The sequence below is a fragment of the Phoxinus phoxinus genome, assembly GCF_949152265.1.
Source record: "Phoxinus phoxinus genome assembly, chromosome: 4".
Taxonomy (NCBI): Eukaryota; Metazoa; Chordata; class Actinopteri; order Cypriniformes; family Leuciscidae; genus Phoxinus; species Phoxinus phoxinus.
The window spans coordinates 2,570,361-2,586,764 of record NC_136879.1 but is presented as its reverse complement, the minus strand read 5'-3'; the positions used below and the strand labels follow the sequence as shown (position 1 = coordinate 2,586,764).

The 16,404-nt window shown below is 43.2% G+C and overlaps 1 protein-coding gene and 1 long non-coding RNA gene across 2 annotated transcripts; one reads left to right on the top strand and one right to left on the bottom strand.

Moving 5' to 3' along the window:
• Nucleotides 1-1,389: 1,389 nt before the first annotated feature.
• LOC306997633 lies at nucleotides 1,390-2,407 on the bottom strand. The gene is made up of 3 exons (XR_013797413.1): nucleotides 2,258-2,407; nucleotides 2,057-2,121; nucleotides 1,390-1,495 (listed from the first exon to the last, which is right to left on the bottom strand). It is a non-coding gene; the product is annotated as an uncharacterized lncRNA (long non-coding RNA).
• A 10,855-nt stretch (nucleotides 2,408-13,262) lies between these two features.
• On the top strand, nucleotides 13,263-14,966 carry LOC306997240 (uncharacterized protein). The gene is made up of 5 exons (XM_079610462.1): nucleotides 13,263-13,568; nucleotides 13,655-13,824; nucleotides 13,917-14,171; nucleotides 14,257-14,544; nucleotides 14,633-14,966. Exons 1-5 carry the CDS (start codon nucleotides 13,265-13,267, stop codon nucleotides 14,786-14,788), a joined length of 1,173 nt encoding a protein of 390 aa, XP_079466588.1. The 5' UTR covers nucleotides 13,263-13,264; the 3' UTR covers nucleotides 14,789-14,966.
• The last annotated feature ends 1,438 nt before the right edge of the window (nucleotides 14,967-16,404 follow it).

Here is a 16,404-nt window from a genome sequence, read left to right as displayed (position 1 = left end):
CATACACCTGACTGAAGATTGGTTCTGTAAACTCGCTTCGCTGTATGCTAGGAAGGTGTAAGACTGCAATATTTTTGCTAACACTGATGTGACACTCACAAAATAAGTTTTGTTGAGATTATTACTTTTTGTTTCCTTTCCTTCTATTGCAATAGTATTTTATTTTATTTTGATTTATATAATTGAATATTAATGAGAGGATACGTAAAAAGCACACAATGACATTCATTTCCTAAAATGGACACAGGGTGGCAGTAATCACGAGTAGTGTCACACGGGGACATTTAGCGATGCGCAGAGCAAGATAAGCTCATAATCCGAGTCAATGGAGAATGAGCAACTGTGTTTCTGCGTCACTGATTTCTCTGTAACATTTCATATATTTCCAGGTCAGTTACACACCTTTTATGTGACTCCAGATGTTTATAAGCTTATATGAATCCCCAGTGAAGTGTGCTCCGTAAGCTAAAAACATGTCAAATGTGTAAACAGTTAAAATTGATAATACGCAGTTGAGAAAATGGCGGCCGATGCCCGCAGATTGTTTATATTTCTTTCTTATGGCTTCAGGGCATTTGTGGGTTATTTCAGCGTGTGTGGAAAACAGCTATATGTGTTAAAAAGGGTAAAAAGTTAATGTGAATGTACAGCATAAGACCAGTTACGGCTGCGACCATGTTTAAGGGCGCACGTGTGTTAATATTACAATAATACAGAGTAAGTTCAGAGAACTGAGTGCCAAAGTTATGAGGCAGAGATGTTTATTTTTGAAGTGTCAGTTCTTATAGTGTAAATGTGACAACTAACTGCAAATGAGAATTACCCTGTTGTATAAAGTGAACACTTATAAAATGTACATTTATTACAAAAATACTCTTTTGATAAGAGAACAAAGGTGACAGATGTTAAAGAGAAAAGTGCAGATATGATTGATGATAGACCAAAAATGTGATTTAAATGGAAAATGTGTGTTTTTGGTTTCATATAAATTTTGATAAGCTAATGTTTGTAAAATATGCGAGTATACATTTATGTGAAAACAGACCTTTCAAGAATATATTGCTTCATGTTATCCAAATGTGAATATAACCTGTGCTTAAATGCAAAGCAGACAAAATAACAGAAAACAACTCATGATTGCAGATACAAAGTTAAATTGAAGTTGAAAATAAAACATAATCCGAGTCAATGGAGAATGAGCAACTGTGTTTCTGCGTCACTGATTTCTCTGTAACATTTCATATATTTCCAGAGCACTCCTAGGAGAGGATTATATATATATCTGCCAGCGGAGACCTAGCCGGGACCCGCTACACTGACACTAGAATATGTTGAGGTAGTGAAAACAAGTGAGTTAGTGTTAAACTTAAATGATGTGGGAAACTGCTGTGTACCTGTAATTGCTTCAAATGTTTTGGTTGATTCTAGAGGCAGTTTTTGCTTCTTTCCCTTCCCCTTCATGATAAAACTCGACATTAGCCGGTTGGTGAAGAGCCTGAGGAAACAAATTCACCATTTAGAAATGGCACATGTGTGGTAATCTACAGGAACTTTAGCATGGGTGAGAGTGCCAAGAGTAGACTAATGAAATGTGGTTCTGTTTAATCGATTCCAGAAAACAACAGAGTTGACCATTTTATAGCTCCAATGACATACTTTCCTGTCCCTGCACTTGTGAAATCCCCTCCTCTTTATACCTTGCACATCAAGTTTCTTTGAGGACTCATGATTGCATTTCAGATAATTAATAAGCATTTAATCTCCTCCATTGTCTCCAGCTGCACTATATGGGCGGATGACAGAGGCAACTTGCATTTGTCTAACTTTTTTTTTTTATGAAATATGAAAATGGCAGTCAATGCAGTTTTCTGGAGCTTTTTCTTTTTTTTTTCCACAGCTTTCTTGTTTTGGACAGTGGTCTAGTGAATAAAATGTATATAAGTTGGTTAAGATGCGTCACATCGTCCGTCGACCAGCAAACTGTGACAATAAATGTAACGCGTTTTGTGTTCTGCGTGTAACATGTTCCTATATGTAGGGATCTTGTTAAAAATACCTGTCTAAAATTTTATGTATTCCATCTCTCAGATCTCTCCCTCCAATTCTGCTGAGTTGAAGCACCTTTAAAGAGAGGGTGTAACATTCCTGACATGTTAGAAAAACAATAGCCTATAACAAGTTCTGACTTATATACCACAGAATAATATTTATAAATTAAATGGTGCATAAAATTATATCACTTCTAGATTGTGCATACCAGGGAGTCAAAGGCATCTTTATCTTTGAGGCGTTCCTCCTCTCTTTTAAACTCGTCCATCGTTTCTAGCTGCTCGATGTGGGCAGACGACAGGGGAGGCTCGCTTCTCCCCAGCCTTCTCACCTCGAGGTGGATGTCAACTAGCTTTGTCAAAACTTTTTTTTTAATTCTGAAAACAAAAAGTACCACATATGTAAAAGTCTACATGTCGGTTTAAACTGCTGACAAGAAGCCAATTAGAAAATGATGCTACTGTTATCCTTAAAATACACATTTAATGTTTTGATACATTTGTAAAATATTAAAATGCATTTTCTTAAAGTTATCAAAATGTGTTAGTATTACAGCATCTAAAACAAGATTTTTTTTTTTACAAACGTTAAAGTCAATGTTCACTCATTTACAGAAAAGTAAAAGAAGTTAAGAGAGTTTTTTCATTACAAAAAGATATTTAAAAAAAAAATGTTGATCCGTAAGCATTAAACTTTCACACATTATTCGTAAAATGTTATATTTTACATAAAACATCTTTAAAAAGTGTTTCAAACATCATAATATTAAAAATACATCATGTTAAAAATCACAGTATCAAAAATAGCCTTACGTTTTTACAAATCCATTTGTTGAAAGAGAACCAAAACTCTTATTATCCAGCACCAAGGCTTATCCAGCTCCAAAGGTTTAGAGATTTTAATTCCAAAAGCTACAAAGTCCTCGTGAGGAGTTCAACGAAACACGTCCACACTCTTACATCCCAAAAGTTAGAATGACATCTGTGACGTCTGCAAGAGAACGTCAGTGAAATAGTTGAAACTCTAGTCAGCTACTTCCTAGAGCAAAATGTGATAGTCTGTAAAAATTTAGGCCACATTTACACATAGCCGGGTATTTAGAGAAACAAATATTTCCCCCCCTCCGTTTTCAATAATAACATTGTGCACACAACCCGCATAAATACGCCGTCGAGCGCCTTTATAACTATGCCAAACCTATGGGCGGCAGTGTAGGGAGAAGGATAAAGGCATGCAAACCAATCAGAATCCTCAGAATCAACAAGAGAGAACCTAAAACCCCGTTTCTCCCAGTTGACACGGCAACCCATAAACGGCGTTTTCAGAAATCTCCACTTTGGTCGGAGTTTTTAGAAATAATCTTTTCCTGTGAAAAAAACGGCGTTTTCGTGTAAATGACAGGCCAAAACGCAGGGAAATATCTGCGTTTTCCCATCGTGTAAACGGGGCCTTAATTTGATGGCTAGAAAAATGTTATTTAATGCCTAGACAAATTTTAATGTCATTAGGCCTACTATTGTTTTACTTTTCTTTACCGCTTCTATGTGTGAATATACTGTATAATGCTTCATGTATGAATTCATCAATATATTGTTGAAATAAATTGTTTAAAAAATATTTTGTGATCATGTCTGAGCTCATAAAAACAGTATTACAAACCTTATTCTTTAGCACTATCATCTGTTAATCATTAGCTTATTTTTAATGAGCTGATGCCGCCACGCCCCCCGGCGCTATTCACATGCTAATAGTTGAGGTGATCTATACGCATCGCACACGCCCTCCGATCAATACCATGATGAAAACACGCAGTTTCTCGTCAGATTCACGGATAGTTCGTCGCGTTTTGAGGATGGCACGCTTCTCCGGTAAAGACGTCCTCCAGATGATTATGGACAGCGAGGAAGAATTCACCTTTTCCTCAGAGAAACGGTTGCATCTCAGACGGAGAACAGCTGCATTTTCAAGAGCGAATTGATCCCACAGAGGATACAAGTTCGAGTAAGTTGTTTAGTGTTTATATAATTATTTTCTGATTATATAGAACTCATGTGAATTTTCAGACTATATTTTGCTTAGTTTTGGTTAGCTTTTGACATATTAGCCTACAGGAAAGATTGCCTTACAATATCCCTAACATTCGTATATGGTCGTGTTTCAATGTGATATTACTCTCTAAACATATTTGTATTATGTTTCAATCCGTTTTGATTAGCTTATGACACTGATTATCATGCTAAAAATACTGACTTTTGCGAATATCTGCTTAGGTGTAAATATGATTTCGTGCAAATATATTTCAGCCTCCGGTAAAATGTGATACTGTCTAAATACTAACGTTAGACATTATATTTTTATATATAAATGTTCGGTTTTGGTTAGCCTATGACACACGCTAAAATATTGCCACAGATGATTGTGAATGCAGGTGTAAATGTTTGAAATGCTCTAAATGCGTGCGCAGATAATGGCCATCAACAGCGCGATCTATGGCCCATAAATAGATATTTCTCCGTCCTATGGCCCATCAACAGATATATAGACTACATGCATTGTGCGTCCATACCCATTAATCGCCCATCTTTGGATAATGTATGCTAACACAGTTGTTTTTATTTTTTTAGGAATGTGTTTGCATCACACTCTCCTCCAGCACAGCAGAGGACGCAGGTGTCGTTCAGTTCTCAATCGAGAATGATGGTAAGTGCACAGACGTAATATTTTACTGATGAAATGTAATTGTGTTTACAATATACATAATATACTCGTCATAATATACAAGTAGGGCCTACCTATTCTTGTGTGAAATTACAAAATCGGTTGTCTTTTTCTTAATCCATGGCCATAGTGATTGATAGCGATAATAATACAGTTTCTTTGATTGTGTTATCAACAGATGTGACAATGAACATGTCCAAGCACCGGTCCCGAAGAGAGCCATGGCAAACAAGCAACTGGTCCAAGTCCACCCTGTCATGGAAAACCGAGACTGATGTTGACATGGTTGCACAGACTGCGTGATTCCTGCGCGGGAAACTGGACCGCAAGTGACCTCTGTTTACTCACATTCGCCCATGAGTCTGTTTGTAACAGTATACACTACCTTTCTTTCTTTTTTTTAAAGGATGTGTTAAGTTATATTGTTAGGAAAGATTTCTATTTTGAATAAATGCTTTTCTTTTTAATAATAATAATAATAATAACTGTTTTTCCAACATTGATAATACCTGATTATCAAATCATGATATTAGAATGATTTCTGAAGGATCATGTGACACTGAAGACTGGAGTAAGGATGCTGAAAATTCAGCTTTGATCAAAGAAATAAATTATATTTTAAAGTATATTAAAATAGAAAATCATTATTTTAAATTGTAATAATATTTCACAATATTACTGTTGTTTCTGTATTTTTTATCAAATAAATGCAGCCATCTTCCAAAAATATTAAAAATGGTAATGTGTCCAAACGTTTGACTAGTACTATATGTTTATATATGTACGGTAGCACTGTGGTCTTGTGAGGCACAACATTTAGTTCCTCAACATAGAGGAATTACAATAAAAACAGATTAAAAAACAAAACCTTCGAATGTCCTCTCATTCTCAGATTCTCCTCTCTGCCTCACAGCACCATGATGGGGGCATTAGCCATTGATGGGGGAGTGTCTATTGTCTTCCCTCATTCATATTCATGGCCATCAACACCCCTACGCATAAAGCAGTGCTGGCACAAAAACTGACTTGCAAAGTTTAAATCATTATATTGTTGTTTTGTGAAAGAGTGATCAGAATGATTTTCACATCATTTTGTAGTAAACATTCTAGCCTACAAGAATGGTAACTCAAAAGTCTTGTGCCAAACTATTCAGTATGAGTTATATGAGCTCATTGCAGTGACAAATTTTTTCCCAAAACTTACTAACCACGCATAATATTTTTTTCTATAAAATGCAAACATGTAACTTCCATTTTGCTCACATATTATTGTAGCAGAGTTTGTGCTGCAAAACAGCAGAATTATGTGTTGGCCAAAGGTATGTTGTAAGTAGCTGAAATAAGCACAAATGTCAGGGCATGTCAAAACCTCTCAAGGGCCCCAAAAACCCCTCAGACCCCAGGGGGTTAAGAAACCCACTCTAAATCCAGCACATCTAGAGAATTACAGACCGGTATCCCTTCTTCCATTCGTCGCAAAAACACTTGAACGAGTTGTTTTCAACCAGATCTCCTCCTTTCTTACGCAGAACAACCTCTTGGACAACAATCAGTCTGGCTTCAAAAGCGGACACTCAACTGAGACTGCTCAGCTCTCAGTAATTGAAGCTCTGAGATTGGCAAGGGCAGCTTCCAAGTCCTCAGTTCTCATCCTGCTGGATCTGTCTGCTGCCTTTGACACAGTTAACCACCAGATCCTCCTGTCAATCCTAAAGATGAAGGGCATCTTGGGAACTGCACTCCAGTGGTTCAAGTCTTATCTCTCGGGTAGGTCCTTTAGGGTGTCGTGGAGGGGTGAGGTGTCTAAGACCCAACATCTAGCCACTGGTGTGCCTCAGGGCTCAGTGCTTGGACCACTTCTCTTCTCAATCTACATAACATCACTAGGATCAGTGATTCAGAAACACGGCTTTTCCTACCACTGCTACGCTGATGACACACAACTCTACCTCTCATTCCAACCGGATGATCCGACGGTAGCCGCTCGCATCTCAGCCTGCCTGACAGACATTTCTGGCTGGATGAAGGACCACCACTTTTAACTAAACCTTGCGAAGACAGAGCTACTTGTAATCCCAGCTAACCCAGCACTTAATCACAACTTCACCATCCAGCTAGGCTCGTCATCCATAACTCCATCAAGATCAGCCAGGAACCTTGGAGTTGTAATTGATGACCAATTGAATTTCACAGACCACATCGCTAGCACTGCCCGGTCATGCAGATTTGCCTTGTACAACATCAGAAGGATCAGGCCCTTCCTATCAGAGCATGCTACACAACTCCTTGTTCAGGCGCTTGTTCTTTCCAGACTGGACTATTGTAATGCTCTCCTGGCTGGTCTCCCAGCTTGCACTGTCAAACCTCTGCAACTGATCCAGAATGCTGCAGCCAGAGTGGTCTTCAACGAGCCGAAGAGAGCACACGTCACTCCTCTCCTCACGAAATTGCACTGGTTGCCGGTTGCCGCTCGCATCAAATTCAAGTCACTGACGTTTGCCTACAGAACAACCACTGGCACTGCTCCCCTGTACCTGAACTCATTAATTCAGACTTATGTGCCATCCAGAAACTTGCGCTCTGCAAGTGAGCGACGTCTGGTGGTGCCATCTCAAAGAGGCACGAAATCTCTCTCTCGGACCTTTACCATGACTGTTCCCTGCTGGTGGAATGATCTGCCTAACTCAGCCAGAGCTGCTGAATCTGTAGCCATCTTTAAGAAACTGCTGAAGACATATCTTTTTCGGCAGCACTTGAGCACTTGATCCAGTACTACTAACACTTTCTTATCTATTCTATTTAAAAAAAAAAAAAAATGCGTTGGATTGTACTCTTTGAATCCTGGTCAATGAGAGAAGCTAGTTGTACCAGTGCTATATTGATATTAAAGCTAAGGCGCCACTGGTTATCCTCACTGACTAGCAACATTAAAACCAAATATAGAAGGTAATATATGATAGAAAAAAGTCCTTCTGCTACTGTAAATAACCTGAACATTGTGTGTGTGGGTTAGAGTTCTCAACGGGCCTGAAAATTACAACCCGACCCGACCCGGCCCGTGGCTTTTAAAGCCCGGACCCGAACTAACCCGACACATCAACATTAATTATCTGCCCGAACCCGGCCCGCGGCCCGACGGCCGTGTATTTTTTTTTTCTCATACACGTATTGACCAGCAGACGGGAATTCAAATCAACCTTTAATGTCCACGCCTTTTAACAATACAAACAACTGAAACAATAAACTTTAAATATATAAATAGGCTATATAAATATGCCTTAGTCTAAATAAAAATCTTCACACAATAATAAATAAAAATAACTCAAACATGTACCCAGCCAGTGGGCGGGCTGTACATAACCTGTAGAATTTCCATCAGAATCCAGCACCAGTCCAAACACTTTCCAGACCTCTGATTTCACACTCCTGTAGTAGCGATGGTGAATTCACCTGCAGCAAGTTTACTTTTCACCAACTCCATCTTCTTCTCCCGGCTAAAGGAGACGCAGCGCGCGCACGCAGGCGTCAGGTCTGCACGCACCCCTCTCCATGATGCACGCCACGTTACACGCACACGCAGCAGCCAGACTTTTTACAGTGAACTGCAGCGATGATTAATAAAAAAATATTTTTTTTCACTGAGCGGAAAAGATTAAGCCCGAGGTCCGACCCGACCCGAGTCATTTGCTTATATTTTCGACCCGAACCCGGCCCGACCCCGCGGGTCCCGTCGGGCCGACCCGACCCGTTGAGAACTCTAGTGTGGGTGTGTTTAGCCAGCCAGCCAACCATCATGGCAGAAAAAAGAAAGACAGACATCAGGACATTTTTTAGTGCACCAACGCAAAGTAAGAACCCTATAGCCTATTATTTCAAAGAATTAAATTGAAAATAAAAATTGTCCACAAGAAATATGAGAAAAATGCTAACATGGAAATGTTGCATTTGTCTTTAGGCAGCAGAGCAGGAGACAACAGATAGCAGTAGTACACAAACAGATAGGCAGGCACAGACAGTGAGAGACAGGGAGTCTCAGTTAAGTTAGATTTTTTTTGAAAATATTATGAAAGGTTCTCTTTCTCAACTTAAACTGATTTGATTGTACAACTGATTTGATTGTGTTGGGCAAGTTACTCAAGATATCTCCCCCGAAACTAGGTGCTACCCCCTGGGAAACAGGAATTGACCCAAAACCAACTCTAAAAAATATTGGTATAAGCCTTTTGTTCTGGTCTGGGTATTTAAGGGTAGGTGACAGAGCAGTCTTTGGGAATCTGTAACCAGGATCTTCCCCATACAGTGCTGTTTCAGTGTTTCCCTGTTGGAAAACACTCACACACTACTGTGTTTCTGTCAGGAATGCATTGCTTACTTTTAGATTAATCTTTGAGTAATTGATGTCATGTATTTATTATTTCTGAATTGGCTTTTAATCACTTGTGTAATTGGAATGATACATTTTTACCTCACAAATAGCAAACTGCAGACACGACAGCTGCTGTTCCCTGACCGATCCAAGATGGCCGCGCCGGGTGTGGCAGGGATAGCACTCTTTGCCTGTGCACTGCTTACAAACACATTTTTTTATACAGAAACTAGTCAAATTCTGAATGATTCTTATAGTTCTAACTGCATAACTATACCTATATCAGTGGAGTTTGTGATAATCAAAGTCACCAAACATTTTGGACTTGGAAAACACGTCCTGGCTGCTACTCTCATTCATCCACATCTGTATAGCGAAATCAGAAAGCACACCAAATCGGCACTCAAGCCGCAACAGAGCCTCGCACTAATAATCACCATCTGCCTTTTGTTGTCCGGGGACATCCACCAATGCCCCGGTCCGACAAATCCAACATCAGATAACCACCATATCATCACATCTAACTACTGCGGTAGCATCCCAAGAAACGTACAGGAGGGATCGGTGTTTGGAATGGGTGTGGTCGTCGGTTGGGCGGATCCGTCGGGGATTGGCGGCGGCGGCGGGTCTGCCGGCTTCGCTGTGCTGCTCCCTCCGTCGTGTCGGATGCCCCCGTCGGTTGGGTGTTTGGACGAGGACGCCTTCCGGGATGGCCGGGGTGCGCCGTTTTATCGGAGTCGATCGTGCTCGTTGAGCTGTGCTGTGGGAGCCTCTGTGGGGTCGGCGTGGGGGAATGTTGTCGGCAGTCCACAAGCTGATACGGATCTTACCGGAGTGGCCGGCCGTCAGACCCTTTCTACATCGGCAAGTAAAGTTCGAGCCCCATCTTCTCTTTCTTTTGGGGTTGGGAGCCGTGCAACGGGTAACTGTTTGCAGTTAGCTCCACAATTTCTGCGCTATGTAAACAATAGAAACAGGAAACTGCCAAATCCAGCGATAATAAAACACCGGAAACTTGGGGTATTTCAGACATTTAATAACTCCAAACTAATTTGGGACTCAAGATCTAAACCAAAAGGCATTCTATGTGCACATTTAACTATACGAAGTATCAAGGTAAAAAGTGATCAAGTCCGCCACCTACTTACTGATTCTAATATTGACTTCTTATGCCTTTCTGAGACATGGCTTAAAGGACAAGTTCGGTATTTTACACTTAAAGCCCTGTTTACAGATCGTATCTGATGAAATAGAATGGTTAAGATTAAAATTTGGACAGATGCTGCTGTCGCGAGAATTTTAGGTTTATTTAGCTTTTGTGGACCTATTTTGCCAAACGTGTCACACCCGTGATTCTTCCGTTGAGAGCTTGAATAATAGACACTCCAGCGGCGGAGTAATACCGCACCTCACACAGCACATTCAATACAAGTCATGGAGTTGGACAAAAACTACGATAAAACCTGTTGGAAAGCATCTTTTTCAGCGATTTTTTTTTGGATTTTTTTCATCAGATACGATCTGTAAACAGGGCTTTAAGTGTAAAATACCGAACTTGTCATTTAAGGAAACTTCACCCCCTCTGCAATAATATCTTTTCCTGGTTACAAAATGTTTCGTAAAGACAGACAGGTTTCCAAGGGAGGGGAGGTCATGATTTATGCCAAGGAAACTTTTAACTAATGAAATTCATGTCACAGATGAGATTGATTTGGAAGTTATTGGTTTAAATGTAACTTTGTCACCTCAAATGTATTTTATTCTTGTGGTTATTTATAGACCTCCTTCATCAAATGCAGATTTTTATGAAAAGCTGGATATTTTATTAAAACAACTTAATCCCGCAAAAGAACTTATAATATTAGGTGACTTGAATGTTAATTGGGAAGTTAACCCTCTGGGGTCGGCAATCACGCCGGCGTGATTTGCGCGATTTTGTTTTACATAGCAGCTAAATAAAACTTAAAATACTCAGTCATACAGACTTAATAAATATGAAAAACGAATCTGTGAGATGTCTACTTTTGTATGTGTCCACTTACAATCAAAACAAAACGTTGTGCTTTTGTAAAATAAAGAAATTAAACAGGGTGTGCTTTCTGCCTCTCCGTCTCGTGAACTTTTTTTTTCTTGAGCACGTCTATAAACATAAACAAAACTCAGTGAATACTTGTCACACATTTATGAGCTCTGTATCTTTATAATCATTTAAGTGTGTAGTTTTAAATGATCTGATTCAAAATGAAAACAAATATTCTCTGTTTAAGTAATTTGTATAAAACCAACAAGATATCCAGTTTCTCTAACGCTTGCTCATTAGTTTTAATGTGACCACACCCACACGTGCTAAACATATAGAGATGCAAATCATTCATGCGTCGCGTGAACGCGCCCATTACCTCAACAACAAAGCGCCGCCAAACTTCATCAGTCCTCTGCTTTTGTCGAGTTTGGAAGACACGCTGTGAGATTATTGGATTTACATCAGAAGAAGAAGAATGCGATTTGAAGACAAGAAAGATTTTAAAGGGATAGTTCACTTTGAAATTAAATTTTGGTATGTTTTAGCTTACCTCAAGGGCATCCAAGATGTAGGTGTCTTTTTTTCCGCTGTAGTTTCAATTTTTATATTTTTAGGTCAAACCGTTCTTGTCTGACAGTCAAATCATGCAGGTCTATGGTCATTGTCTCAAAGAGCATACACAGAGTCCAAATTAAAACAATTCCCCATCGTCCAAATTAAACAATTCCCCATCGTAAGTACACATTGATGGCCTAAGACACGAAACGAGCGGTTTGTGTGAGAAAACGAACAGTATTTATATTGTTTTTATCTTTTATACACAGCCATGTCCATCTGATCTGAGGGCGCGGGCGCTTCCTTCTGTGTGACGTGTACGCAGACTGGTGCATAGATATGAGCATAGCTCAAAAAGAGTATAAATGATGCCCGCACGGATCAATCTTTGTCATTCAAACTCATACTCCTCAAGCTTTTTACACCCACACACCCGAACACACTGCACCAGGTTCCTGACACGTTCCTCACTTTTCTTTATCGACCCCCTAACAACGACGATGGGTACCGAGGATTGTCCGCTCTGCCACAGGACCTATCACCAGCTGAGCCAGCACCTCACCAACAGCCACGGGGTCCGCAACAAAGCTGAGCGCAAGCTGCTGCTGGCCATTCCATCCGGGAGGGTGGACATCTGGAAGGGCCCTTGCCCGGTGGCTGCATGCGGAAAATCCAGCTCCCGGATAGACCGCCACCTCAAGGGCCACACAGAGCTGACGGCCGCAGCTCGTCGGCAGTTGATCCAGGCTGTGAAGAGAAAGAAAATTCTGGGGGACCTCGCCGAGCTGAGGGCGACCAACCCGACGGTGCCACTGGCCTCATCCCTGGACCTGGAGGATCCCACAACCGCTGCTCCAGAGGAGGTGATTCCAGGTGAGGAGGCGCTGGACGCCGACCCTAACGCTCCACAGTTTCCCTGCAGCAACCCTGGCTGCATGCGCCTCGTCACCCGCCTCCGGGACAACGTGGCCGACCTCAACAGGCAGGTGGACACCCTGAGCCGGGCACTCAGAGACGTGACCCGCCGCTACCGATTGCTGAGGAGGAGGTCGCAGCCCAGCGCCTCTGCCCAGGTCGCCAGGGTGACTGGGAGACTGATGGCCGCTCTTGGCTCCCCCGAGAGGGGAGAGGCCGAGGAGGAGGAGGAAGGTGAGCCCCGTGCCGGGTCATCTGGAGAGCCGGCCGGCGAGGCCCCCACCGAGCAGCCTCTCACCCCCGCCCAGCCACCTCAGCAGCAAGAGAAGTACCCGTTCCCCGACCACGTGCCAGTTCTGAGTGAGTACTTTGTCTCTTCTCCCTCTCTCCCTCTGCGTATAATGTTCCGACCCCAGTGTTTTTGTTCTGACCCCATTTGCTCTTGTGTTTGTTTTCTCTCTCTTTTCGCAGATCTCCTCCTCGAGGAGTTCCGCGGCCACCAGGAGGGCGCCGACCCCACTCCGAGGCTGGTTAACAATGTCGGTTCCAAGGTCTTTCGCATCAGGAAATTTGTGGCGTACATGGCGGCGGGGCACACGGACCTGGCCAGCCTGGCCTTCCTAAATCAGACGGCGAGGATGCGGTCTTGGCACAACTCCCTGAACCAGGCCAAGATCGCGGAGCCGACGATCCAAATATACCTGAAGAACGTTTCCCAGTTCCTGGCCTACGTGACCGAGACCCCGCCGCCCAACTGCCGGCTGTCCCGCACGGTGATGGTCGGCCTCAACAGGGAAATTAAAAGCTTGATCCGCTCTGTCAGGCGGAAGGTGGTCGTTCATGAGGTGGCTGTCAAGCAGGCAAAGGAGGGCCACCTCATCCCCAAGGCCGCTCTCCGCCAGTGCGTTGCCTCCACCAAGGTCGCCATTCCTGAGATCCTGGGTAAGTTTTTGCCTCCTCTTACCTCTCAAACCTTGGCGTACCACACACACATGCCCCTTAACGCTTGTCTTTTTTTCCCCTCACAGCCCGTCTCAAGGTGACCAGCGACAGGAAGGACCAATGGTCATTTTATGGGCACCTCACCGCCTACCTTGCCTGTATCTATGGGCATCGCGGTGGGGTGTTCCAGAACATGACCATTGGGGAGGTGGAGGCAGCGCGACAGAGTGCAATGGATGGGTGCTATGTGATTAATGTGAGTGTTTTCTCTGTCTCTCTCTCTCTGTCTCTCTCTCTCTCTCTCTCTCTCGCTTACGTGTCTTATGTCGTTTTTCGCTGTTTCCACAGATTGCTTCCCACAAGACCAACCAGGCGTTCGGGGCCGCTCAGCTGGCCATGACCGAGGAGGAGTACGGGTGGCTAACGGAGTTCCTGGCAATGAGGAAGGAGTTAGTGGGCGGTAGCGACGCCCACTACTTCTTTTTCACCTCCAAGCCCAGCTCATGTAAAAACCTGAATCAGTATTTTCAGGAGGCATGGGCTGGGTTGGAGCTGCCAGGAGCTCCGACGTTCACCGACGTTAGGACCTCCATCGCAACCCACGTGAGTTACCCAGCCCATGTTTCTGCCTTGTGAACTTCTGACGTGCGCATGTTTGTTTCCAAACTGTGCTTTCCTCTCTGTACAGGCCAAGAACACCCACAGCCCCGGGGACAGGCACAAGGTCAGCAGATTTATGTGCCACGACACCTCCACGGCTGACAAATTCTACGCGCTGAATCTTGACGCCAAGCAGGCCGCGGAGCAGCGTAGGCTTTTCGAGTCAGCCGTGGAGGGTGAGGAGGCCCCTCCGGGGACCCCGGAGCGCCCCACCACCTCCTCCGGGCCAAAGGTGGCCAGGAGAAAGCGGCCGCCCCCCCCCGCCACCCCTCCGCAGACAGAGGAGGAAGAGGATGACCCGAGGGAGTCTGCTTCGGTAAGTCCAACTTTTGGTGGGTCCGTTTAACCGTTTGTCTGACGAGTGGGCGTGTTCACTGATTCTTTGCCCATCTCGCTCTTTGCAGGAGGAGCCTAGCCCAGCAAAGCGGCACCAGAGGGTCATCAGAATGAAAACACTCATGGTCCGGCTGTCCCCGATGAAGTCCCCACACAAGGTGGCCCAGAAGCTGCTGAGTGCAGCAAAAAAGCGGCAGCGGAAAGCACCCCGACATTTTTATTAGTTACATTTGTTCCATTTGTTCAAAAGTTCTAATTGTTTGTGTTCTAATAAATATTTGTAATGTTCCATTTGTTCAAAAGTTCTAATAAATTGTTTGTGTTCTAATAAATATTTGTAATGTTCCATTTGTTCACAAGTTCTAATAAATTGTTTGTGTTCTAATAAATATTTGTAATGTTACATTTGTCTTGTCGTTTTTTTATGCTAATTGGTGGACCTAAGACCTCGTTCAGGGGTCGGAAGGTCGAAAAAGGGTGAAAAACACATGCTTTGTTAAATAACTGCAGTAAAATAGATTGCAGGTGGGATTGTGTCCATTTGCAGCATATTTTCATGTATGGCGGGAAAATCATTTTACAAAAATAGTGGGTTATTGGACAAATAGTGGGTTCGTGGGATGATCCCACGTAGCATTTATTCAATGGAAAAAAATAGTGGGTTCGTGGACAGTGGAATTATGGGATGGTACTTGGTGCTATGGACTCAGGGGAGGCCCCTGAGTGCAGTAAAGTAGTTTTTATCAATACAAAATATTTTTAAAAAATGTTATGTCCAATATAGACTTATTGGAAAATCATGATACAAAAATAGTGGGTTATTGGACAAATAGTGGCTTCGTGGACACGTGGTTTATGAGCCCATCTTTAATATTTTTTTGATAAAAACTATTTTACAGCACTCAGGGGCCTCCCCTGAGTCCATAAAACCAAGTCCCATCCCATAATTCCAACGGGACGTTTGCGCCAAATAGTGGGTTATTGGACAAATAGTGGTTTCGTGGGTTGGGTGGGCGGGGGGGTCTGCACAAAACATCGGTCAAACGGACAAATAGTGGGATCGTGGGACGGGGGGCGTGGCCTCGGAGTCTGGTGGGAGTGGCCAACTGGACGTTTGCGCCATATAGTGGGTTATTGGACAAATAGTGGTTTTGTGGGACGGGGTGGGGGGGGGTCCCACCAAACCAGTGGTCAAACGGACAAATAGTGGGTTAGTGGGACGGGTCACGTGTGGCGACCCACCCAGGACGGAGGCCGAACTGCTTAAAGGGGTCTCTGACTCCGGGGGCCTCCCGTCGGGCCCCCGAGGGCGTGGGGGCCCCTCGCGCCTGCCCGCGTGGGTCGGGCTGCCTTGCGGGGTCGGGTGGCGGCGTCGGCCGGCCCCCCAAAAATTCCGCGGACGAGCGCGCCGGCCCCCCCGCATCCTATCAAAGCACTGTGGGTTTAATAGGATGGATACCCGACCCGAGCCCACATCAGAGCGGCATTGAACATTTTACATTTACAACAGCTTATTATGTAGGTAGCCAATGTGCCTGATGCTTTCACTTGATGCAAACGTTCGTTTTTGTGATTAAAATACATGTAAAATATTATCATAACATCTGTCTTCCTGTGTGCGGAAATTTGTTTATGTAGCCGTGACAACGAAACGCGTCATATCGATGTAAACATTTGAAGTAACATATGATAATAAATATTTTTCTCTAGTGTAGTGTTACTGAAGTGTTCCTTTTTAACGATGCCTGCTATAGCCTACTATTGTTATTATTTTATGCAGCCCTGCATGTATGCCTACAAGGCACAATTTTAACCAGAACAAATCTAAAATGTATTCCCA

Coding starts and splice junctions, on each gene's coding strand:
- LOC306997240 (XM_079610462.1), top strand. CDS start 13,265: ATGCGGTCTTGGCACAACTCCCTGAACCAGGCCAAGATCGCGGAGCCG. Junction 13,825..13,916: donor ATGGGTGCTATGTGATTAAT/GTGAGTGTTTTC, acceptor CTGTTTCCACAG/ATTGCTTCCCACAAGACCAA. Junction 14,545..14,632: donor ACCCGAGGGAGTCTGCTTCG/GTAAGTCCAACT, acceptor CGCTCTTTGCAG/GAGGAGCCTAGCCCAGCAAA.